This window comes from Protopterus annectens, chromosome 8.part0, assembly GCF_019279795.1.
Source record: "Protopterus annectens isolate FY-2018-M chromosome 8.part0, PAN1.0, whole genome shotgun sequence".
Classification (NCBI taxonomy): Eukaryota; Metazoa; Chordata; order Ceratodontiformes; family Protopteridae; genus Protopterus; species Protopterus annectens.
The window spans coordinates 1280784693-1280809689 of record NC_056741.1 but is presented as its reverse complement, the minus strand read 5'-3'; the positions used below and the strand labels follow the sequence as shown (position 1 = coordinate 1280809689).

General features: G+C 39.1%; 1 protein-coding gene across 1 annotated transcript in view; it reads right to left on the bottom strand.

Moving 5' to 3' along the window:
- POU2F2 (POU class 2 homeobox 2) overlaps nucleotides 1–24997 on the bottom strand; it is a 386014-nt gene that overhangs the window by 96209 nt on the left and 264808 nt on the right. The window contains exon 4 of the mRNA XM_044080798.1: nucleotides 2879–3007. Coding sequence (XP_043936733.1) covers nucleotides 2879–3007 — 129 coding nt within the window. The remainder of the gene's footprint in view (nucleotides 1–2878; nucleotides 3008–24997) is intronic.

Sequence of the window (24997 nt, the reverse complement as noted above, 5' to 3'; positions counted from 1 at the left end):
CAGCGGATTGCTGAGAGGCAGCAGCAGCAACAGCAGCAGCATTGGATTGTTGAACAGCAGCAGCCAGCAGCTGTGCCTGAGCTTGTTGTAGAAGCAGCTGCTGCTGAGCGGGCATTAGTGCAGTGAGCTGGAAGGAAGCAAACATGGAGAAAAGAAGGACAAACACAAGGGCATGAGAAACAGGAGAATGCAGTTGGGATTATTATAAACACAAAATGTGATGGCAAGGGGGATAAAAACAAAAAGAAATGAGGCAGGAAGGGTAACAAGCAATGGGTAACAGGGATGCACAGAACATGTGGTGGCAATGAGTAAAGAAAGTGCAAGGTGACGGCAAAAAGGAAAGAGAAAACCCCAGCACAACATTTTTGAATATGGAGAGAAAAGGGAAGGGAAGAAAAATAAGTTTATGTCAAGATTAGTGCTGCAAGCAAAGCCAATCAAAGCTGTATAGTGACTGTCCAAACACCTATGATAACAGTTGCTTGTTGTTTAAGTTTTGTACTCCGTGGTTTATGCATGCAATCTTCAAAAAATTTGTAAGTAACGAATATCTTGTTCTTAAAAGGAAATTCATTACAAAGCAAAGTTTTTCACCAACCAATAACAGATATGAAAAACAGAACAGATACATGCAAAACCTGACTTAGACAGTCCTTTTTAATATGAATCAAGTGTACATGATAGGTCTGAACACATTTTTGGTGTATGAGAATTACAGAATGAATTGTGCAACGCTATAACTTCAAGCATGTATCAATTCACTTAATTATGAAATGAGATGATTCACAAAGACAAAACGATAGGTCAGAAACATTACTTACAGCAATAAATAACATCTGCTAAATTTTAGTGTTCGGTGTGTGCGTGTTGGGGGGACCTTCCTCTCAAGGTCAGTTTCACATCAGAAACTTGTACTTCCAATAGAAATTAATCAAATGCAGAGCAAAATAATGGTCTAATTCTCAAATGCATTAGTGCTACCTATAAAAACAAAACAAACTAAAAAAATGCAACTGGATTATAGCAAATTGTACCCTAAAGACTTAGACTGACTGGCATAGAGAATCTACACTGAGGTGTTGTGCCATGGATCAGCTGTGTATGCTCAAAGATATTAAAGACTGAACACCCACTACAAATGCAATTTAGGAGCTGTGAAACTACATCTCACCTTAAAAGGTAAACATGTATCTTCTGCACTATATGTAAACATATTCCTTAAGCTTGGATACACAGATTACTACCCATACTGCAATGCTGCTGTCTGCATTGATACCAAACAGATGTGCAGTTTGTCAAGCAGAAACAACAGAGACAAGTAATGGTGTGTATATGCACACACACACACACACACACACACACACACACACACACACACACACACACACACACATACACACACACACACACACACACACCACACACACATATGACTATGGTATAAATGATTTAACTATTTAAAATGACAAACTCTAAAACACTAGCAAATAGAGATTGAATACTTCTTCTTTCGGCTTTTCCTGGTTAGGGGTCGCCACAGCGGATCACCTGTCCGTTCATGATTGGCAGTGGAGTTTTACAGTGTTGAGTTGCCAGCCCGGCACCCAACTTTCCACAGAAGGCACACACCCATCCACTCACATCTAGGGCCAATTTAGAGTGTCCAATCCACCTGCAGCACGTCTTTGGGATGTGGGAGGAAACCGGAGAACCCAGAGGAAACCCACACGACCACAGGGTGGACATGCAGACTCAGCACAGAAGGCACCCCAGCCGAGGATTGAACCAGAGAACCTCTTGTTGTGAGGCGACAATGCTAACCACTGCAGCACCGTGGCCACCCAAATATAGATTGAACACTAAATTACTAAAAATCCCGAACACTAAATATACAAGAAAAAAAATCACAAAAGGAAAACAACTTTCACCAAAACCCTTCCATAACTCTAGCGTAAATTTGTCTGAATAGTAGCAGTGTGATGGAAAGATTTTTCTTTTAAGATAAGATGTAGGGCTAGGGTTAACATGCATTATTAAGTTGGGCGGGGTTCTTACTTAAAATACTTAAATCACTATCGAATGTAATATACATATACATTCACTTGTGTGTGTGTATACTCACACACACACACACACACACACACACACACACACACACACACACACACACACACACACACACACACATATCAATTTCTAATCTAATAGACAGCCATATATATTTATATCTTTCTCTTACAAGTCGCAACCAGCATAGATACCCCAAAAGCTAGACAGCCACAGCTATTTGTGCAGTTTGCACGGCAAGGGGGGGGGGGGGCAAAAATAGGTTGCCAGCTCTTTCTTTCACATCACACATGCATGCATTAGTCCCCATTCCTCCAAATGCAAGTCTTTTGAATGTGGGAGGAAACAACAGCCTGAAGAAAACCCATACAAACACAGGGGAGGCATACAGACTCCATATATTTCAACAGCAATACTACTGGTCCTGTTTCTTATATTTAACTATTTATTACATTCATGTAATTTTATGTTTTTTTGTTTTTTTAAGTGATGCTGCATATATAGTTAACCGATGTAAAAGCTCTCTAGGCAGTTATCAAAAAGACCAGGGGAAGTTCCCCAGTGCCCCTGAACAAATTTTTCCTAGTCAGTAAGAATACTACCTCAGGTCTACCCAGAAAAAAGATCTTTGGCCTAGTGTGATTAACCTGGACAACAAAGTGTAATAAAAGAAATAAATTACAAATGTGCAGACTGTGTCAGTAAGCGCACTTAATTCAGTTTATTTATTTTTTTATTTATTTAACATATTCACATTTTCTGTGCATACAGTGTGTAGGGCTGCTGCCCTTCATGTTCTAGTGCTTACCCCTGCCAGCTGACTCCCTGCAAGCATTAACTGGGCTGGAGGGATGTGACTCTGCTGTTGCTGCACTGCCCCCTGCTGGACTGTCTGTGTAGGTGCCTGTGCCATCTCGCTGGAGTCTTCAGCCTTGATCTAGATACAAAGATCAAAACAATATTCTTTATTAAATCACATATTTTGTTCAGTCATCTATTTTGCATCTCCGTTTTCTCCCATCTTTACAACAAGTAAACACCAAAGATAAATGTTTGTGGATAAATATGTCAATTAAATGTAATCATCCTAGAGAATACCCTTGTGTCTTTACATGGTCTTAAAAGAAATGAGGAATAAAATTTCAAGCTGGAGTCCTCCATGTCTCCACATCTCAGAAGCTATGCCGACAGTCACCAAAAGACCTCTGGACACTCACTTCATCCGTATGGGATACTTGTAAATAGCTAATGATTCTATCAAACTGCAGATTACATGGGTGAGGACACTTTTGCTGTACATCTTCAATGACTAAAGAATTTGTCTTTGCCTTGGTATTTGCACAGGATAACGATATAAACTTAGCATACACAAGAATGAGTACCAGTCATGGGGGGAGAAAGACAAGTTTCTGATAATAATACGGGTATGAAATGAGCATTAAAGCATTACGTTTTAACTGAAAAATATGGACACTTCTGGAATATTGAGAACACTTTTCTTTTGTTCCTGTTAAACCTGTACTGTGTATATGTTATTCGTATCACTTGTGACTGTGGAGCTTTTCTCCCCAGGCCTCCACTGAAAAAGGGAACAAGCTCAGTCGGACTAACCAGGTCAACTAATGTCAAATAAGTAAATATTCTAACATAATAAAATAACAAACTGGAATAGTCAGTATCTTACATTCTGCTAAAAGATGACCTATGTCTGGCATACAATGCATCCCCTGACCCAATACTGATGGACCTACAGCACACCAGCAAGTCATATGGCATCAGAAGTACACAGTCTAGGGATCTAAACCTCATGTGCAACATCTGCAGAATGGTTTGGTGGGACAGGTATATCTCACAGAGGATACCTCTGCCCTGGAACTGACTCCCCATCCACGTAAAACAAATTCATCTCTGTCCATAATCTAGCACAACTTGGATCTATGGATGAGTAATACAAAATTTAACCCAGGATGGGCTCCTGTACTGCTAATGGACACAGGCAGCTCCTAAATGCATTATCGCATACATGGCTCCCCTCATATTATCTATGGTATGATCCCAGTTATTCTCACTAGGTGTAAAATATAATTATTAACTATGGGATAGGTAATACTAATCTAAGATCAAACGGGATAGGTTAATTTAAGCACCAATGGGCTTAAAATGGCCTGCAAGGGCAGCTAGCCTAGTACTCACCATGAGCCTATGGCCTATAAAGTGATCAATAGATATTGAATCTCCAACAACTTTTTAACAATTTGATAACAATGTAATAAGATTTTTGCAAGCTCATGAACAAGCCTGAAGACTTGTGGCAAAAGCAGATGGTGCTAATGCCCATTGAAAATGCAGATCTTGCTGTAGTAATCGAACTGGTACCTTATTTTTTAAGATGTAGACTTTTTATTTTTAATTACTTACTTTTCTACTTACTGTAGCAAATAAGTGACTTTGGATCTCATGATTCTTCTTTGTGAACAAAGGTAAACTGTACTTTCACGTTTGATTCATAATATTAACAAATGTAAAGAAAAATATTTTGGTTTGAAAAAATAGTTATCTTGCAAATGAGAAATTGCTTGTTCAGATGTTGCCCAGAAGATACTTTGATAAAGTGACTACTAACTTATCTTTTGGTGCAGACCATCACAATGGCAGTGCCATACTTCATAAGATATGACCTGTTTAGGTAGGCTTACAAGTGCAAGGCCTAAGCTTTAAATACATACCTCAGGATATGACCATTTGTTAAAAGACACATTTACCTATACTAAATCTGAAAAGCCTATACAAGAGCATGAAGTTGCCTAAGTCTGTATTTGGTTCATGATTAACAAACCATATTTGTGGTTGAAGAAAAAAAAAATTATTTATTTACTTATTTGACATTTGTTAACCGAGACGGTCTGACTGGGTCAGAAAGAATCCATTTTCAGTGGAGGTCTGGGGAGAAATCTCCATTTACATACAGATATGCAAAAACTTTTACAGAAAACATAAAATGACAAGAGTTACTCGTACAAGCAAGAAGGTACATTGTTATAAAGTAGATGATAACTAGGCATTTATATTAACAAGAAGAACAATATTATAAGATATAGGTAAGTGACACACAATATTACAAGATATATAAGTAAATGATACAAAGAGATGGAGTACAGATGGAGAGAGAGTAAAGGAGAGATTTGGTCTGGTCTGGAGAAGAGATTAGCCTGGATCAATGCATGGGCTCAGCCAGGAGTTGATCATGTGTTGCTTCAGTACAGTTTTAAAAGCAGGTAGGTTAATTGCGGTTCTCACAGTAACAGGAAGTGAGTTCCATACTTTTCCAACATAATGGGAGTAGAGGCTTTGTCCAGCTGTCTTGGAGGGTTTGGATATAGTAAGAAGGTCTTTGTGATGATGTTCTTTAGTGCTGCACAGGCTAGGAGTTTGTTGAGCATATAGTAGGTAGTTGGGGGATTCTAGCCAGTTTAGTTTTTTGAGTGATGAGCAGTGGTGAGTTCTAGTTTTTGAGTTGGTGGCAAACTTGGCTACTTTATTATAGCACTGTTACATTGTGCATCTCAAGGAGCTCTGTAAATTGGTAAGTATTGGTGTACCAAAAAGGAGGGAGGGTAGAAGGAAAGTTTTGGCGAGGGTGATTTTAGAAGAAGAGGTTAGGGTATGTTTGTTTCTGTATAAGGTGCCAAGTTTCTGGTTGGTTTTCCTTATGTTTTGTTGAATGTGGTGTTCAAATCATAGGTGATCATTTATGACTACACCTAGAAGCTTGGTGTGGTGGACAATTTCTAAGGTGGTGTTATAAACAGAGAGAATTTTGAACTAGTTTAGATCAGTAGTACAGTTTTTGGTTAAGAAAGAAGCAGCTTATTTTTTTTTTGTTGAGAAATAGCTGGCAGTTAGTAAGCCAGGATTCAACAGCAGAAAAGTTGAGTATCAAAGAGAAGCTGGGGTAGTGTGCGAGAGGTACAGATTTCTGTGGAATCATCAGCATATTGTATGAATGCTCCACTAGTAGATGCAGTATGTAGGCTGTTGTTGTGTCTTTCAGCTTTTCCCAGTTAGGGGTCGCCACAGCGGAACTCCGGTCCGCTAATGATTGGCAATAGATTTTTACGTGCTGGCTTGCTGGGCCTAACGCACAACCTTCAATGAAGGAATGCCCATTCACACATGTCGCCACACAGAAGATGCTCTAACTGAGAATCGAACGGGCAACGTCTAACTGTGAGGCGACAACGCTACCGCAGCACCACCACCGCAGTAGATGCAGTATGTAGGTAATTAGTAAAAATATTAAAAAGTAGGGGTCCTAGGATGGATCCTTGTGGGACTCCAGTGGGGTTTAGTAGAAGTGGGGGCAACACATTTGGCCATTTTGCTGCTTGTTTTCTATTATATCTATGGAACCATTTTAGTGTAGGTGGGGTTACTCCTGGGTTACAGAACTTGTTCAAGAGTAGAGAGTGTGACATGGTATTGAATGCCTTTGAGAGGTCAAGAAATAGAGCAAATACATAGTAACCTGTGTCTCTACCTCTATTTATATATTCGGTGAAGGCTAGGAAGGCTGTTGTGTTGTGGCCGGGAAGAAAACCATGTTGTGTGTTTGTAAGGAGGTTGTCATGCTGTAAGCATTTCATGAGTTGAAGATGAATACATTTTTCCAGTATTTTAGAGACAGGAGAAAGTATGGCTATGGAATGAAAGTTTGTAAGTTCAATGGAGTTACCCCCTTTGTGAATGGGGATGATATGGGACTTTTTCCATATGTCAGGTACTGTGGATTCAGATATGGATCGATTGATCAAGATGCTGACTGGGTACGCTATGGAGGCAGCTGCTAGTTTTTGGTATGTAGGAGGAAGGTTGTCAGTGGAGGCAGAGCAGGGTTTGAGTTTGTGCAGTAATCTATTTATCAGGCCTGCAGGTACTGGCTGAGAAGAGAAAGTGGGATGTTTCTCAAGAGGGGTTTCTGTACTTTGAAGGTGAGGAGGGTCTGGGCCAGGTGAACTGGAAGTATTAGGGGTAGATAGAGAAGAAGAGAGGAAGGTGTTGGTGGTTTTAGTGATAAGACCAGCTATAGATTTTATAAATTAGATGTTAAAATCTTCAGCAATTTGAGAGGGAGGTGTATTGTGTGAAGTCTTAGATTCCTTTTTGGATCCATGGTGGGGAATAGTTGTGATAGTGGACCAGAATTTTTTGGACTGGTTTTACGTTTCTGTTGTAGGTGACTACATATAGCTGTTTATCTTTGGTGACTTTATTTTTGCTTGGTTACATAGCTGCTTGAAGGTAATTAGATCTTGTTCTTTTTTGCTTTGTTTCCATAAACCCCAGGCTGATTTCCTTTTTTTCATCACTTTTTTATTCCTTAGTTAGCCAGGGGATGGGATTGTTTTTGATTCTTTTGCTGCGAACTGGAGCTAAGGTACGTAGTAGTTTTAGGAAGCCGTTATTAAAGTAGTGTACTGCTTCATTTAGTGGCAGTTCCATTACTGGGGACCAGTTTATTTTGCAAAGTAGATCATTAAACCTGCCTTTAGAGAAGTTAGTGAGATTACAAACAGATTTTAGGGTGTGAGTTTTTGGAGAGTGGGTATTTACTCAAGTGGCAAAAGTAGGTAGGTGGTTACTGATGGAGTTTAGATGTGTACCAGCATTGGTAAAGTTAGGAGGGTTTGATACCAGGATCCAGTCTAAGGTAGTCTGTTGAGTGTAGTGCTTGTTGTATGTAGTTGGGAGGAGATAAATTGATAAAAAAACATATAGGTTAATGTTACTAGTGGGTGGTTGGGATGTGATAGTTTGTCAGTCTCTGTTGATGTCTCCTAATATGATAGTCTCATGTTGAAATGTTTGGGTGGCCCAGAAGAGTATGTCTTTTAGAATAGGAGTGTTATGGGTTGGGGGGATGTACAGAACAATTATGCAGATTTTCTTTGTTCATAGGTTCATAGGTTCATACTAGGCTATCTGCCCTGGGGCAATTATAAGCCTAGCCCGATTTTGTTTGGCTTACGCCACCCCTTGATTTGAGTATACTGTGCCCTTTTTAAGGTTTAGTTTGCTGTGCCTCTGTCTAATAGTGACACGGAAGTAATCCCCGGGACAAACCTACGATCCCCCATCCACTCATCAAGATTCTTCTTGAAGAGATTCAGTGAGGTGCTCTCCCTAACATGAATTGGAATTCTATTCCAGAGCGAAGGGAGCCTCTGGGTTATGAATCTGTCCCTCCAGCAAGTTCTATTTATTTCAGTGCTGAGGTTCAAGTCCCTCGAGCGTGTGGCTCTAAGGGATTTAGATTTACTGAGGTGGAGCATGTCCATTAATTCTGGACTGGACATAGCTTTATATGTCAGGCATAGATCGCCTCAAAGTAGGCGGTATGCAACTGAGTAGAGCTGGAGTTTTTTAACCGAGCAGCATATGGCATCTGTTTGAGTCCCTTGATCCTCTTGGTGAGGTACTTTTGGGGTCTTTCTAATTGCTGCAGGTGTCGGGTAAGGTACATCCCAAAAGGGGCATTGTATTCTATGATGGGCCTGATGAGGGATGAATAAAGGGACACGATTACCTCTCTTGATCTAGAGGTGAATCCTTTCAGGATGAGGTGGGCTATGTAAAAGGTCTTTCTAACCACTTTCGCAATGTGGTTGTCAAAGGAGAGATTGCTATCAACTTGGGTCCCCAGATCCCTAATTTCTTTCTCTGTACTTAATGGGTTACCGCCTATGTGGTAATTTGTGGGCACATTGTTTTTGCCAAAGGGTATCACTATACACTTTTTGGCATTTAGCTTTAGACCATGGCTCTGGCACCAGTTATCCGTCTCTGTGAGACCTTTTTGAAGGATGTTTGTGTCAGCTGGAGAGTTGATTATGGCGCCTAGTTTGCAGTCGTCTGCGAACTTGGTGAGCCATAGTCCTCCCACGTTGGCCTGTACCTCGTAAAAGTATATACCGAACAAGAGCGGTCCCAGGACAGAACCTTGTGGGACGCCACTTGTGACCGGTTTCGAGTCTGACATGGCTCCAGCAACTCTCACTCTGTGGGTTCTGTCTTTGAGCCAGTTTGTGACCCATCTTGTGACATAGGGGTTTATATTTAAGCTGGATAGCTTATCTTTGATGCCTGAGTGGGGTATTGTGTCAAATGCCTTTGCTAGGTCCAGATAGGCTGTGTGGACTACCTTCCCTTCATCTATGGCTTTGGTGACTGTTTCGAAGAAGTCAACCAGGTTCAAAAGGCAGGATCTGCCCTTGACGAAGCCGAACTGGGTAGGATCTAGTGTCTGTAGGTCCCCAATGTCTTTGTTTATGAGCTCCATGATGATCCTCTCCATAGCCTTGCAGACTAAGCTAGTCAGGCTTATAGGGCGATAGTTTCCAGGGTCTGTAGAGGCTCCACCTTTGTGGAGTGGGACCACTGCTGCTGTACGCCATTCTGTGGGCACATATCCTGTAGTGAGGCTGAGATTGTACAGCTGTTTTATTTGAGGGATTAGTTCTTCTTGGAGTTCATGTAGGACGCAACCCGGGATGCCATCTGGTCCCATGGAAGCAGTGTTTTTTGCTTTGGAGAGGGCAGCCTTCACCTGAGCATCAGAGATGTTTGGGAGGCAGCCCTCTGCCGGGATAGATACTTGCCCTTTTTTTTGGGGGGAGGGGGTGGAGAAGTTTGCACTGAACCTGTCTGCCAGGATATCGGTGATGTCTGTGGGTTCAGTGTATTTTTTGTCGTTTAGAATCAACTCAGAACAAGTCTGGGAGTTGCATCCCAGGTTCCTAACATAACTGAAAAAAGCCTTATGATTGTCTTTAGTGTCCTGAGCAATTTTTCTCTCGAAGCTGGCCTTGGAAGATTTTATGAGGGATCGTAATTTTTTGCTAGTACTGATCAGAGATGCCTTCCCTATTAGGGATTTTGCTCTATCATGTAGTATCTTCCTCTTTCTGTTGTACAGTTTATTTATGGCTGGGGTTCACCAAGCTGGACGCCTGCCTTTGGATGTTTGGGTATTGGTTTTGTTTGGGATAGCATGATCCATGCATTCCTGGAGATGTCTGTAGAATGCGTTTATATAGGATTCTGCAGTTTGGGCCGTAGTTTCCACTGGCCCTGGGGCCTTGAAGGATTACACTTCGGTTTTGAGAAGTGAGAAGTTCGCTTTTGAGAAGTTTTTCACTGTGGTTTTCTGGGCTGGGGGTGGGGTCGGGATGTGGACATCCAGTGAAATTAATTTATGGTCTGATCTTACCAATGAGGGATATACTTCAGGTGTGGAGCATAGAGTCCCCATGTTGGTAATGATCAGGTCTAGTATGTAATCCCCTCTTGTGGGAGTGGTGACTAGTTGTTCCATAGCATTTGAGTTTTTTAATTTCCAGGGACCTTTGGGCTAAGGTGCTGGGGCTTGAGTAGTGCTCCCAGTCTATGTTTGGGTAGTTGAAGTTGCCCAATATAATGGTGTTCGGAGAGATCTTCATGTTCTTCAATGTTTTCAGGAAAGCCGAGTGGGATTCCTGACTTTGAGAGGGTGGTCTGCAGGATGCTATAAACTGAAAAGCAGTCTTGCCCACTGTTAGTTGCACATGGATGGTCTCCGATACTTCGTGCAATGCCACTAACCTGGAGGTGTGGATATCCTTGATAAATATGGAAACTCCCCCTCCTTTTGTGGTTCGGTCCAGGTTTCGGGGCCGAAAAGCATGATATGAGGCATAACCTGGTAGTGCTGGGGTGCTCTCTGGAGCCTTGAACCAGGTTTCTGTCACTGCACAGATATCGATGTTCTCCATACTGAGGAGAGCTTCGAGTGCGTGCATCTTGAGGTTAAGACTTCTGGCGTTTAGCAGCATTACCCTTAGTTTCTTGTTTCTTGTGCTGTCTATGGAGGTGGGTTTGACTTTTGAGCCTTGCCTAAAAAAGGCACTATGGGGGTGGCAAGAGCCTTTGCCAATATCCGAAAGCCCAGTGGTGACAAGTGCAAGCCGTCCCTAGCAAAGCAACGTGGCTTGTCGAGCATGTCATCCCAGTCTGACAGACACTGGATCCCCTTAGAATGACACCAAAATTTTAGCCAGTTGTTAAAATCGATCATTTTGTCTTTGTACTGTGGCATCATTCTGGGTGAGGGTAAGATGCTGCTCAAGGTCAGTGTCATACCGGCCTGGGCTACATGATCAGAGAGCTCCTCTATGTCTCTTTTCATGTAGTCCAAGGAGATACGTCTCAGGTCATTCACACCAGCATGTACAATGACTGAGTCATATTTGTATTTGCTTTGGAGTGACCTGAGTGCTTTCGTTATGTGGCAGATCCTAGCGCCTGACAGGCAGCTCACTGTGACCTTCTCTTTATTCAGCCTGGTGAGCGGGACGTCAGTGTGTCTGACAATAGAGCCACCTATTACAAGAGTATCAGGTGTGCTATTCAGCCTTAAGGGCTGTGGCTGCTTGGCACACTGACTTTGTGGGCTATGTGTTGTACGTGTTTTGTTTTGGGGTAGCGTTTGCTTGGATGTCTGCTTTGGAGGTCTCTGTTGCTTAGGTAGATTTTTATTTAGAGCCTCCGAGTATGTTTTTGTGTATTTATGTGTTTGGTTCGCTGATGTGGTGGGACTATGTGATACTGGAATTGTGTTGTGTGAGGTTACCTTCTCCTCCTGACTGGTTTCACCAGTTTTGAGATGAGAGAGCTCAGCCTCCAGTTTGGCTATATGGTTGCATCTCTCACATATATTTGAACCTGTTTGGAGGAGGAGAGGGTTGCCCGTGTACATGAGACAGTTGTAACATTGCCTCAAAATTCCCAGATTCACCAGCTGGACTGGAGAGGAAACCACTAACTGACCTTTGGACATGCTAGAGTAATATAGGGAAACTGAATTAAGACGGACCAATAGGGGACAAGGTAATCGTAGAGAGTATAAGAGTAAGTAGTGCTTATGGTTTAATAGTGCTAACTTGTAAGATTACTTATTTGGACCAGTGAAGGGCCTTAGAATGAGAATATGGTGTTTAAATTGAGAGATAGAGCAGTTCTAAGGGAAAAAGTGAAGAGCTCTAAATACAGTTACTAATGCAGAAATCAAGTTTAACAAGCCAGAAAATGCTCAAAGTAGGCGGCTATGCAGAAAAACTTAGCAAATAATCTGAAGAAAAATACTTAAAATCTCAAAAGTGGCTCCTTTCTTCTCTCAGCATTTTCTCCTCTCGGTGGGTGCTTCACCAACAGCCAACAAGTCTGAAAAGATGCCAAAACCACGAGGCAATCGGGATTTAAGAGAGGAAGATCAAGGAGTTTGGAATTGACCCAAAATGGCCAATAAAACTACAGTTTCAAGTCAGTAACCACTCCCACAGGGGCAGGCAGGCTGCTCAATGTTTATCACTGCCACTGATGAACAGAGAGACTTCCCTTTAGCCCAAGCAAAAAATGGCCTCCAAGAAACTTACAAACAGTTCAGAACAGCAAGCCTGTAACTGAACTTTTTTAAATCTCAGAAAAGTGGGAAAAAAGCAAGATTTTTTGTTTTTGTTTTTTCAGAGATAGCAGAGGTTCACAAGTAACAACAAGTTATAACAGTGCAGTAAATGACCCCACACTTGAGTGCTAGGCCAGAGACGGATAAAATGCAAGTTTTGAGAAAAAAACAATTTTAAAAATAAGTGCAAACAGGAAATTCAGTAAACAGCTGTAGGTTGTGCTCTAAATACAGTTACTAATGCGGAAATCAAGTTTAACAAGCCAGAAAATGCTCAAAGTAGACGGCTATGCAGAAAAACTTGGCAAATAATCTGAAGAAAAAAACTTAAAATCTCAAAAGTGGCTCCTTTCTTCTCTCAGTGTTTTCTCCTCTCGGTGGGTGCTTCACCAACAGCCAACAAGTCTGAGAAGATGCCAAAACCACGAGGCAATTGGGATTTAAGAGAGGAAGATCAAGGAGTTGGAATTGACCCAAAATGGCCAATAAAACTACAGTTTCAAGTCAGTAACCACTCCCACAGGGGCAGGCAGGCTGCTCAATGTTTATCACTGCCACTGATGAACAGAGAGACTTCCCTTTAGCCCAAGCAAAAAATGGCCTCCAAGAAACTTACAAACAGTTCAGAACAGCAAGCCTGTAACTGAACTTTTTTAAATCTCAGAAAAGTGGGAAAAAAGCAAGATTGTTTTGTTTTTTTCAGAGATAGCAGAGGTTCACAAGTATCAACAAGTTATAACAGTGCAGTAAATGACCCCACACTTGAGTGCTAGGCCAGAGACAGATAAAATGCAAGTTTTGAGAAAGAAACGATTTTAAAAATAAGTGCAAACAGGAAATTCAGTAAACAGCTCTAGGTTGTGCTCTAAATACAGTTACTAATGCAGAAATCAAGTTTAACAAGCCAGAAAATGCTCAAAGTAGGTGGCTATGCAGAAAAACTTAGCAAATAATCTGAAGAAAAATACTTAAAATCTCAAAAGTGGCTCCTTTCTTCTCTCAGCGTTTTCTCCTCTTGGTGGGTGCTTCACCAACAGCCAACAAGTCTGAAAAGACGCCAAAACCATGAGGCAATCGGGATTTAAGAGAGGAAGATCAAGGAGTTTGGAATTGACCCAAAATGGCCAATAAAACTACAGTTTCAAGTCAGTAACCACCCCCACAGGGGCAGGCAGGCTGCTCAATGTTTATCACTGCCACTGATGAACAGAGAGACTTCCCTTTAGCCCAAGCAAAAAATGGCCTCCAAGAAACTTACAAACAGTTCAGAACAGCAAGGTTGTAACTGAACTTTTTTAAATCTCAGAAAAGTGGGAAAAAAGCAAGATTTTTTGTTTTTTTGTTTTTTTCAGACATAGCAGAGGTTCACAAGTATCAACAAGTTATAACAGTGCAGTAAATGACCCCACACTTGAGTGCTAGGCCAGAGACAGATAAAATGCAAGTTTTGAGAAAAAAACGATTTTAAAAATAAGTGCAAACTTGTATTGTTCAGGTTTAGGAAGGATATCAGCAATTCTGCTATGTAAAACATATGGCTATCATTTATGTATGGTATGATATTAAGGTTATCAGGATAGAGTAATGCAATGCCTCCACCTTTCTTATGGGTTCTATCAGGTCTGAGTATGCTATAGTTTGGAGGTAGGAATTCAGAGTCAGGTATGTTAGGCTTTAGCCAGGTTTCAGTAAGGGCTAGTACATCAGGCTTGTACTGATCTCTGCAGGCATGAAGGGGGGGGGGGGGTATTTTGTTGCCTAGGCTTCTGATGTTGAGAGTCATAAAGTTTAATTTTTTGTGGGGTGTTTTGTAGGGATGATTAGTGGTGGGGCCAGGGTTAGGGTGGATGGCACCCCACTGTGACAGTAGAGAGATTAGACAGGAGTATATAGTGCTCAGTTTTTTTGGAAGGGGTGGATGTAAGAGTTTAGGGACTGAGTAGTAAGGTAGGTTGTACAGAAATAGTTGAGGGGATATATTCCTGAAGCTGTGATGGTGTGTTTGGTAATTGGAAGAATAAGAATCAGTGGGGGTAACTATTTTTGGGGTAAGTTCTGGAAGTGATGTTGTGTGTCTAAGTATTATTAATATGGACATTGTGGCTAAGAGTTTTATTATGGGGTAGTGGCGCATGTTTATTAGTTAGTAAGGAGTGAGCTACTTACTGTGTGGAGCACAAGGGGTGGAGTAAGAAGATTTTTAGTTGTTTGCAGTGTGGGGGTGGGGCAAGAGAAGTATGAGGTGGTTGGTTTGGTAGTGACTGGTTTAATTGGAAGATTGGAAGGAGGCTGTGACTGGTATAGGGAAGACAGGATGGAGCTTATATAAGTGTAGGGGTAGTGGGGGTGGGAATTGGGGGTAGCCTAGGGAAGCAGGGCTGAACTGGGCTGTGGTTGAGGTAGACTGGAGAAAAACTATCAGTCAAATGGTTCTTCACCCCTTCATGCTAAGTAAGGATGACAGACAGCAGTAGGAGACATGGTAATACACTGCGATGGGATAGACAGGAGGTCATGGAGAAGGTGACACACCATTATGTTCAATGTCCAGTATACCTTAGATCATCAGAGGTCCCCAAGGAAAGCTTATCCTTAATATTTTTACAGGCCTCTTACATTTTCTCTGAGTTCTGTAATTATACCATGAAAGAAAATGAAAAGAAAAAAATCAACTTCTTTTACAGTACACAGAATTACATTTAATGGAGAGCAGTTCTTTTCATGTCTTTCTCTTCAAATATTTCTGAGACTGCATACTGTTCTAACATTATCATATTCTTGGAAAAATGGCATATTTACTAGTTTTGTAATCTCTGTACCTAAATGAGTCCAGAACTGATGCACTTACTTCTTATGAACTTGAAAGTGTTTTTTTAGATAAAATGATGCCCTTTCACTCACATTGTCAAATACGTGGGATGAATTTATACTACAGAGATCATCCAATGGTTCCTATATATACCTTGCTCCTTCCAGTACCCCTTCTTACCTTTGTGTATTGTTAACTGCCAGCTTCATTCAGTAACAAAGCTCCCACCAATCAGAAAACTTATTGGCTAACCCGTAACGCTAATCCACTGTTTAATAGAGTAAATGCTGACAATATCAGTAACTTGGTAAATGTTGATATTGATTTCCCTGTCTTTACGAGGGAGATATATCAAGTGGAGGACAATTTATATAAAATTAAAAGGGTACAAGCAGAGCGACACCATCTGGAAACATGTCTTAAATATAAAGTGATACCACGAGGGTTAAGAGTGATAAAGATGCCAAACCATGGTGAACGGCAGCCTGATTTATTACTCAAATGGCAGCGACTAAACCTTGAACTAAGCTTTAACTATATCCGCCTTCTTATTGATAATGCAGATAAAGAAGAGAGCTTGTTGATGGAAAAAATTACTGAACAACAACTGAATTTGTATCAAAGTTATCCTAGGGACATTGTGTATGAAAAACTCAAAATTGTAGTTGATTCTGTCTCACTGTTTGAAAAACGATTAGTGAGGCAGAAACTCAGCAAATTAGAAAGGGACAGAAATTATTTTAGGGTGGGCCATGTGCTTGTTTGGCCGAGATATGTTGAAGGGAACTCTGAACGTGATGATACTACCTTAAATAAAGAGCAACTGAGAGGAGAAGGAAGAGCGCATGACGTAGCTACAGGGGCGAGACCAAAAACTAAAAAACAGTTTAAGGTGGACCAACATATAACTCATGCTAATCAAGCGAGTGAAGGCACTTCTAAACAAGTGAATACTGATAACAACCAGGTCGCAGACAAGCCTATGAGTACTTCTGGTCTAAGTCTACCAGAAAGTAATTTTTTAATAGAAACACCAGAATTGCCAATTTTACCGATCAAGTTAGCATCGGGGAGATTAGGTCACGAGAGAGGGAGATCACAGAGCAGGGGCCGAGTGAAGAGAAAAGGTTTCCAGGATCACTCAGAAACCCGCAATGCAAAGCGCCAATGGTAGAACTAATGGAAGCAGATACAGTCATATGGAACATTTCATCCAGAATATTGACAGTTCATGAAAAGGAACTTTTGGGGAAGGGTTTATCTTTTATTCCCACCCAGAGGACAGGGGTAACGAACAATATTTTGGACATTAAGAAATTTACAAGAAATGTAGAACTGAAATTGTTGTTTGGTAATGAAAGTGTGCATGACAAAACTGTTTTGAAAAAATCTAGTACATATATTCCTCCAAATAACCCAGCTGTAGAAGTTTTCAACAGTTTATGTGAGCATGAACTATATGAAAAATTATATGTGAATAAGAGTAAAAGTAAGATATATAATTTATCTAGAGAGGAAAATAAGGCATTACAATACATCCATAGTGATAAGAGTAGCTGACAAAGGAGGCCCTACTGTTATAATGGACAGACTATATTATGACTTACAGATGTTGAGTTTATTGCAAAATGAAAATGTTTATGAACTTGTTACTGCTGTTGAAGTAGAAAATGCTAAGTATGGATTTCAAACACTTTTATATGATTGTTTATTAGAGCAACGGATTACCAAAGAACAATATGACTATTTTTTGGTAGAGAAGCCATTAATTCCTATAATACAAGGTACTCCGAAAATCCACAAAGATCCAATACATCCCCCCCTAAGGCCCACTGTCTCAGGGAGGGGATGGATAACGGAACCCATATCAATTTATATAGAGAAAATGTTAAGGCCTATAGTTAATAAAAATTAAGTGATTCTAACAGATACGAAGCAATTCTTAACTGAGTTATTTAGATACATTGAAGTTTTTTCAAGGACCAGTGAAACACTGTTAATGGTAACATTGGATGTCATCTCCCTATTCACCTCTATCCCTAATGACATAGGTGTAGAGATGTTACGTGAATACTTAACGTTAGAAGGAACATACACAGTATAACTTATATGCTTATTAATGGAACAAGTACTAGAGAACAACATCATGATATTCAGTAATAAGACCTATAGACAAAAAGAAGGTGTAGTCATGGGCACTTCAAGTGCAAATAGTTACGCAAATATAGTAATGGCTAACTGGGAAAGGAAGTGGATAGTATTTGAGAAGTGGCAACAAGTTAAATTCTATAGATGCTTTATAGATGACCTCTTTTTGTTATGGCAGGGTACAGAGCCAGAGCTAATGTGTTTTCACAAGAGCTTGAATGAGAGCACTACCTTTTTAAAATTTGAGATGAGTTATTCAGAAAGTAATATCACCTTCCTTGATGTAATGGTGAACAGGGACCCACAAGGGAGTTTCTCAACCCAAGTATATAGAAAGGAGTGCTACAAGAATACATATATACATAGAGGGAGTATGCACCCCCAACATATTTTTAAAAATGTTATGAAGGGGCAAGCATTAAGAATTTCAAGATTAACAGCAGGAGAGACAACATTTGAAAATGAGATAGAAGATTTGAGTGGGAAATTCTTAAAAAGAGGTTATAATCACAATGAAATACAAGAAGTAATGGCAGAAGTTAAGACTTTGAGGCCCACAAAGGGCAAACCTTATTTCTCACAAGGAGAGTCAGATGATGAGAAAAACAGATATATCCTACTCAGATAAAGTTAAAATAGCCACGGATTATACATCTGATGTTAGGATTATGAAAGATACTGTGAGGAAACATTGGCCTGTACTTACAAGTGACCCGCATATAAGAGAGTTGGTTGAAGAAGAACCAGGATATTGTTACAGAAATAAGAAGTCATTAAAAAGACATCTTTGTTATGCTAGTACAGAGAAGAAAGCAAAAGAAAAAGAAGAACATGTAGGAACAGTACCATGTGGTAAGTGTAACCAATGTAAATGGATAGATCATAGTAATAAATGTGAGCACCCTGATACAGGAATAGAGTTTACATTTAAAGTTACTGCCACTTGCAGTACTCAAAATATAGTATATTTAGCTATCTGTAACGTGTGTTCATCTTACTATATATCTTACTATATAGGTAAGACGAATAGGTAATTTAAAACAAGGGTAAGAGAGCATTTACTAAGCATCAGGAACTTAGATAAAACTAATGCTTTGGCCAAACATGTGTTGAAAATGGGTTCCACACATAATTTTAGATTTATGGCCATTGAAGTAGTTAGTGAAAATGATAGATGGGGAGATATAATTAACAAAACAGAAACGTCAGAAGTAAGGTTAAGAGGCAACAGAGGTAAGGGACTAAATGACAGGATACCATTAAAGCCAATACTAAAGAACAGGTCTCTACGTTAATGAGACCCAGTAAGAATAGGAATTATGTTAGTAGTAGTATTAACCATGTATGTTAAATCAAAGTTATGGAGTTCATAACAGAATGGTGCATATTTAGGATGAAACTGAAGTATGACATGGGAAACAGTTAAAGGATTCATTTTATTATTTTTATGTATGTAAATTATTAATTTTATGTATGTATTTTATATTTTTTATATACTTGTATATGTGTTTTTATATTAGTAGTGATTCAAGTAGAGATGAATATCTCTTTAAAATGAATGGGTAATTATTTAATTGGTATTACCAATTTAACTTGCCTCATAAATAAGTGGATAGTACTGCTATTGTAATGGTCTGATGAAGTGTGAGGTAGTCCCATGAAAGCGCTTACCTACTGCATTTTCATAATAAAGCTTTGTTTTTATTCTACAAGACTTGCTTAAGGAGAACATTTTTTGCTCAAGGAGAACATTTTTCAAAGAATTATTTGGTATAGCAAGTTTCTGCTTGGTATATGTTCCCAGGACTTTTGTGTGCATTTGATTGTTTGAGGACTTTTTTCTGGGTTAACATTTTTCCAGTCTGTTTGTTGGTTCTAATGTGTTTTATTTACTTTCACTCATAAATCTTTCTTTTGATCACATTCCCACAGCCTATTCATTTGCTCTTTCTCAGGGTTTTAAAATGAAACACCTATGTTAAGTTACTGCTCTGCAAAATTCTGCTGAATTGTTTTGAAAAGTCCAAGGGTACCCAATTTAGTTTTTTCAGCAAATCATATCTGAAAAAGAATGATTTACCCCAAGCAATGATACAAAGTGTGATGGGCAGCGATCATTACACAGTCGTTCCCACCTAAATATGCCACTCCGGGGAAACTGTCAACCCCATGAGAGAGATGTGTGTCTTGAGAGGCAAAAGATATAAATCTACCCCCACAGGACCATAGCCTTGGCTTGGTCTATTAGAATCATTTTAGACACTAAAATAAATAACTATTAAAGCTCCTGATTCACAATACGTGTTCTAGATAATATAGACAGGATGTATATGACTCAATTAGAAAGGAATGATATTTTTAGAAATGTCTGGACAGATTCATTGATAGTTTTCCTTACTTCAAAACAATACTAGAAACACATTTTTAGCAACAAGGATTTCACCTTCTCTAATATGGCAGTCAGAGCCATAAGGTGCTTTACCAGCAGCAAGTAGTGAACTGCTTGCAAGCCTTCCCTGACTTGGATAGCAGATAAAAAATATGAAATTGGTCACCACTGATCATAAAATGGGTACATCCATTAGAAAATGTGCATGCATTGTTGGATACATGCCAGTGAAATCACTAATAACTGCAGTGACCTTAAGTAACCAAATGTCTAATTCTGAAACCTTCATATCAGCCAGAAGCTGATATTTTTTTGGGCAGCCATCTGAGGGCCTATTTACAAAATTAAATGAGAAGGGCAATCATGATCACTGTAAAGCAAATGTTTCATATACTATTCTCCCATATGCCAAAGATTTCCCAATTTCCAGGAAGACCCTTCTACAAGAAACAGCAAGGTACAAAACAGAAAGAGGACAGGAATCTACAATTCAGGACAGCTCTGACAAAATGCAAGCTTTTTCACTGCAGCACAAGATGGTTTCTATGAAAAGCCTTTCTCTATTTTCTGCCCTCTTCCTCCTGTAAGGGTAGGGTCACATTTCATCAAAAGGCAGTAATAAATTACTTCGGACATTTGGGCTCCTTGAATCATTTCCAGGGTTTGTGCTATACAGCCACACCGCCCCATAAAGGTACTCATGCATACTCTGGGTGATGTCTCCTCAGAAGTGTCTCTTAGCTATTGATTTAATCTTCCAGTTGAAGAAAATAAAACAATGTTTACCAGGTAACCAAAAGGCACAGAGGTTGTTTTAAAGGACAACAAACAAAAAACAATACTAGTTCCCTCTGGGTGACCTCAGCAAAGAAGGTTCACATCAGTCCGTTCATCCATCCATCCATTCATCCAGTTTTCTAAACTGCTTGTCCTTGTAAGGGTTGAAGAAGCAGTAAGTTCAACAGAGCACTCCAGGCTTCCTTATTGCTAAGCACAGTTTCCAGCTCATTCTGTGGGATCTGAAGGCATTCATAACAAACTGAACAATATAATTAATCTATTACATCTTGGGGTTGCCGTAGGAGCCTCCTCCTAGTGGCTCTTCCAAGTACAACTCCCAGGGAAGACGCCTAGGGGCATACTCATTAGATGTCTAAAGCACATATGATTTATTTTAATTTGTTAACCAGGATAATTCATTGATACTAAAGGATTGATTGCAGATATTACCCTGGTCACATGAGAAAATAAAAAAATAGGATGTAAATACAAAAACTAAAAAAAGTCAAGTCAGGCAAAGAATTTAGATTAGAATACATAAGACATACAACTTAAATACAATGCAGAAATGATAACTTATATTTAATATGGATTTAACATTCAGTAATATATCTGTTTGTATCTGTGGGAATTACAGTAAGCATGGCAGGACTGGCCACCCAGCAGTGTAAACCTTGGCTCTAGATGGTTGTCACTGTTGAAATGACATCCCGACCCCATGTGCAAAAATGGGAAAAGGGGCTGTGGGTGGATGAATGGATGGATGGATGGAACAATCCTGTGCCATTCTGACAGAAAGGAATCAGTTTCTGAAAGTATTTATTGCCAGGGCAGTGTTTCTACCATTAGACAAAGTGAAGGAAAGGTCAGTGTTCTTGAGCTGTATCAGTAGGACAGGACTTCAGTAAAATGGGGTTCATATCTTCCCATAATTTCATGGAGCACATATGCAAGATTTAGAATCTATGGTACCAAGGTTCAAACTCTCTGAAACAATTGCTTCCAGTGCTCACATCACCTGAAAGACAGAACTTGTCAACTGACCTAGGTAAAATGTGTGTATGTATGTATGTATGTATGTATGTATGTATGTATGCATGTATGTATGTATGTATGTATGTATGTATGCATGTCATCTTACATACAGATTTTTGGAAAGTTTTTAGGGGGCATGCTGTACTAGCAGTGGTGTAATGAGAGGTTTTATTACTACTTCTCAGTCTAAAATATCATACCTTGGTTGTACACACATTAGAACACACTATACTATTAATTTATCAATGACAAAGATGGCTGAAAATTGATTACTGAATGAGGATCAAAGGTGTAAGATCATTTGCACTCCTCATGAGACTGAAATCATCTGTGTAATAAATGAGAGAGCATTCTCCAATCTGTGTACATATTCTGTTGGTCAATAAAAGGACTAACACATCTCAAAATGGAACACTGGAGAATTCCCAGTTACCTTATAAAGGGATGAGATGTTTTTCAGCTGCAGTACAACTCAGAACAATTTGATGGACACTATGAAACCAACCAATTACATCACATTCTACTTCCTCTGTTTTCAGTTGTGTTAAGAAATGTGAGTGGTCTACCAAGCTACATGCAGGTGGAAAGATTAAGCAGGTAAGTATTACTGATTTTTAGGTAACAAGCAGTTAATATAATCATAACATCTAACTCTGGTTCCTAAATAGTTAAAACTTTTTTCATAGAGGCAGAATAAATACTTGCTAGCCGAAAAGGTCTACCCATGTCATAGTTGCAATAACGGGTTCTTTTAATCAGAGTAATTTGATAACTCTCTTAGTACATTGGCAATCACGGTTACTTGAGGATATGAATCATGATTTTGTGCATTCACACAGTCAATTTCAACCATTTTCTTAACAGCCTAGTCAAAATCTAGTCCAAGTACAAGGAAGGGCAAAGACACACACACACACACACACACACACACACACACACACACACACACACACACACACACACACAGTTCTGTGGGGACAATCTCAGTACTTGCACATGAGCAGGGAATGTCTTGTGGTGAAGTCACACCACAGTTACAACCTCAGTAACATGCCCTGGCGACAAGAAGTCCCACTCCTTTTGTACAGATATTTATTTATTACCGTACAGGTGGGCTTGTTCAAGGAACCTTTTAAGCTACAACCTGAGACTGACATTATGCATTTCACTCCATTTAATACTATCATATGAAAGATAAGTACTATAAAGTGAAGGACTGTGCATAGTACAAAATCAAGTGATGGAAACTCAAATGGAAATGCAATCATAATTAACAGTATACAATACATTAAGAGCAAGAAATACAAAAGAAATATATAATAATAGTAAAGTTATAGTTAATAAATTACACAACAGAATTGCATTGTGTATGAAAAGTGTATTAGATGGCATAGTCATGATCTTTGTGATATTGTAATGTACAGGGCATTACAAATACTCAGTGAACTTCAGAAAAATACAACTTTGTTAAGCACACTTTTAACATATTTTAGTGCAGTTAAGTTCTAGGCTCCTGCTAGAACATAAAAGCAGTCACCGGAGAAAATGATCCAAAATTTTTCCAGCCTCAAAAGCTGTTATGCACTTTGCTGTCACTCAAAAATAAAACAAAATTATAGCAGACTGATGGGCACAATTGCTTTTAAAGAAGTTCTCTCACTAGATGGACACTTTGCTTCTGCATGCTGTGTGGCTACTGTAAGTGTTTTGAGCTGTAAAACACTTTGCCCTTCTACACATTTTTATGTAACTGATACCACATGGAGCAGACAAAGCTCCATGTACTAAAAAGAATTATGTGGTCTCAGATTATAATGACTTATTGCATATTTTCAACACGGATATCAAAATTCTTGTTTTGAACTTTGCTTTACTCTACACTCAAGGTGAATATTTTTTGACAAAAATGGTATTTGAATATCAAACTAATAAAAAAATATAAAACTTAGAGGCATTTGCAGATTGCATCACAAGAAATTAGATTTACCTTGCAACGTGTGACGTATGCAAGATATTTTATGTATGTAAAAATAAATCAGAAGTTAAAGGAACATATCAGTGACAACTTATTAGAAATCAGAATGCATACAGAAACACTTACTTTATAACCATATTAAAGATACAAGTGAATTACACAGATTTAAGATACAACCAGCAACAAAACCAAAAAAGTGATCCAAAAAAATGACAATAGGATTCAGTTCCACAGTAAAATTTATTACACTGACTTAGCACCTTGGCCCCGACAGTCTTCAAAGAGTACAAAAATACAAAAAGCACATTCCCCTATTCATACAGCAATCATTTGATAAATTAATCAATCAATTAAACAGCTACTTAAAAATTTAAAGCAAACTTCTCCAATTTACTTCTCCATTCAGACCTCTTGGTGTTAATGTGTCTAACTTCAATATGGAAACAGTTTCTTTATATAATAAAACATTTTTAATTAATCTTTAATCCCCCTTCCTGATAAACACTTCTTCCAAAATTGTGGCTTGTAGTAAATTAGCATCATTATGATGTTTTTCCAGAAAATGAGATGCTATAGGACTTTCCAATCACTGTTTCCTAATGTCTCTTATGTGTTCCTGCAACCTGGATCTAAATTTCCTCTTGGTTTCCCCGATATAGAAGAGGTTGCAGGGACACCTCAAACAGTATATTACACCTGCTGTATCGCATGAAAAATTATTATGTGGTTTAAATATTTTCCCATTGACCATAGGAAAACTCGATATTATATGAAAACATATATTACAATTATTACAGGGTGTAGTACCCAAAGACACTAAGGGGCTAGGAAGACTAGCTACCGGTGACATAAAGTAACCTTTAACTAATTTATCCCCCAAATTCTGTTCTCTCTTATAAGCCACATAGGGTATATTACAAATAATCCTATGCAGCAATTCATCTCTGTGTAAAAATTTCCAATAATGTTTTATTAATTCCCAAATTCTTATACTTAGAGTGTTATAAGTAGTTACAAAAAACATTTTATCTCCCTCAACAAAATAATTATTATTACTAGAGCAGATATGTCTTTTACTGCTATTATTATTACATTTATTGAGGTTAACCTGTATTAATTTATCAATAGATGCTTGGATTACATTCTCACTATAACCTCTATGTAAAAACGTAGACAAAGTTTAGCAAATTTGCTTTTGTAAATCCAACTTATTATTACAAAGCCTGAACAATCTAATCATCTCCCCATAAGGTAAAGACTGGATAGTATGAACCGGATGGCAACTAGCACCAAACA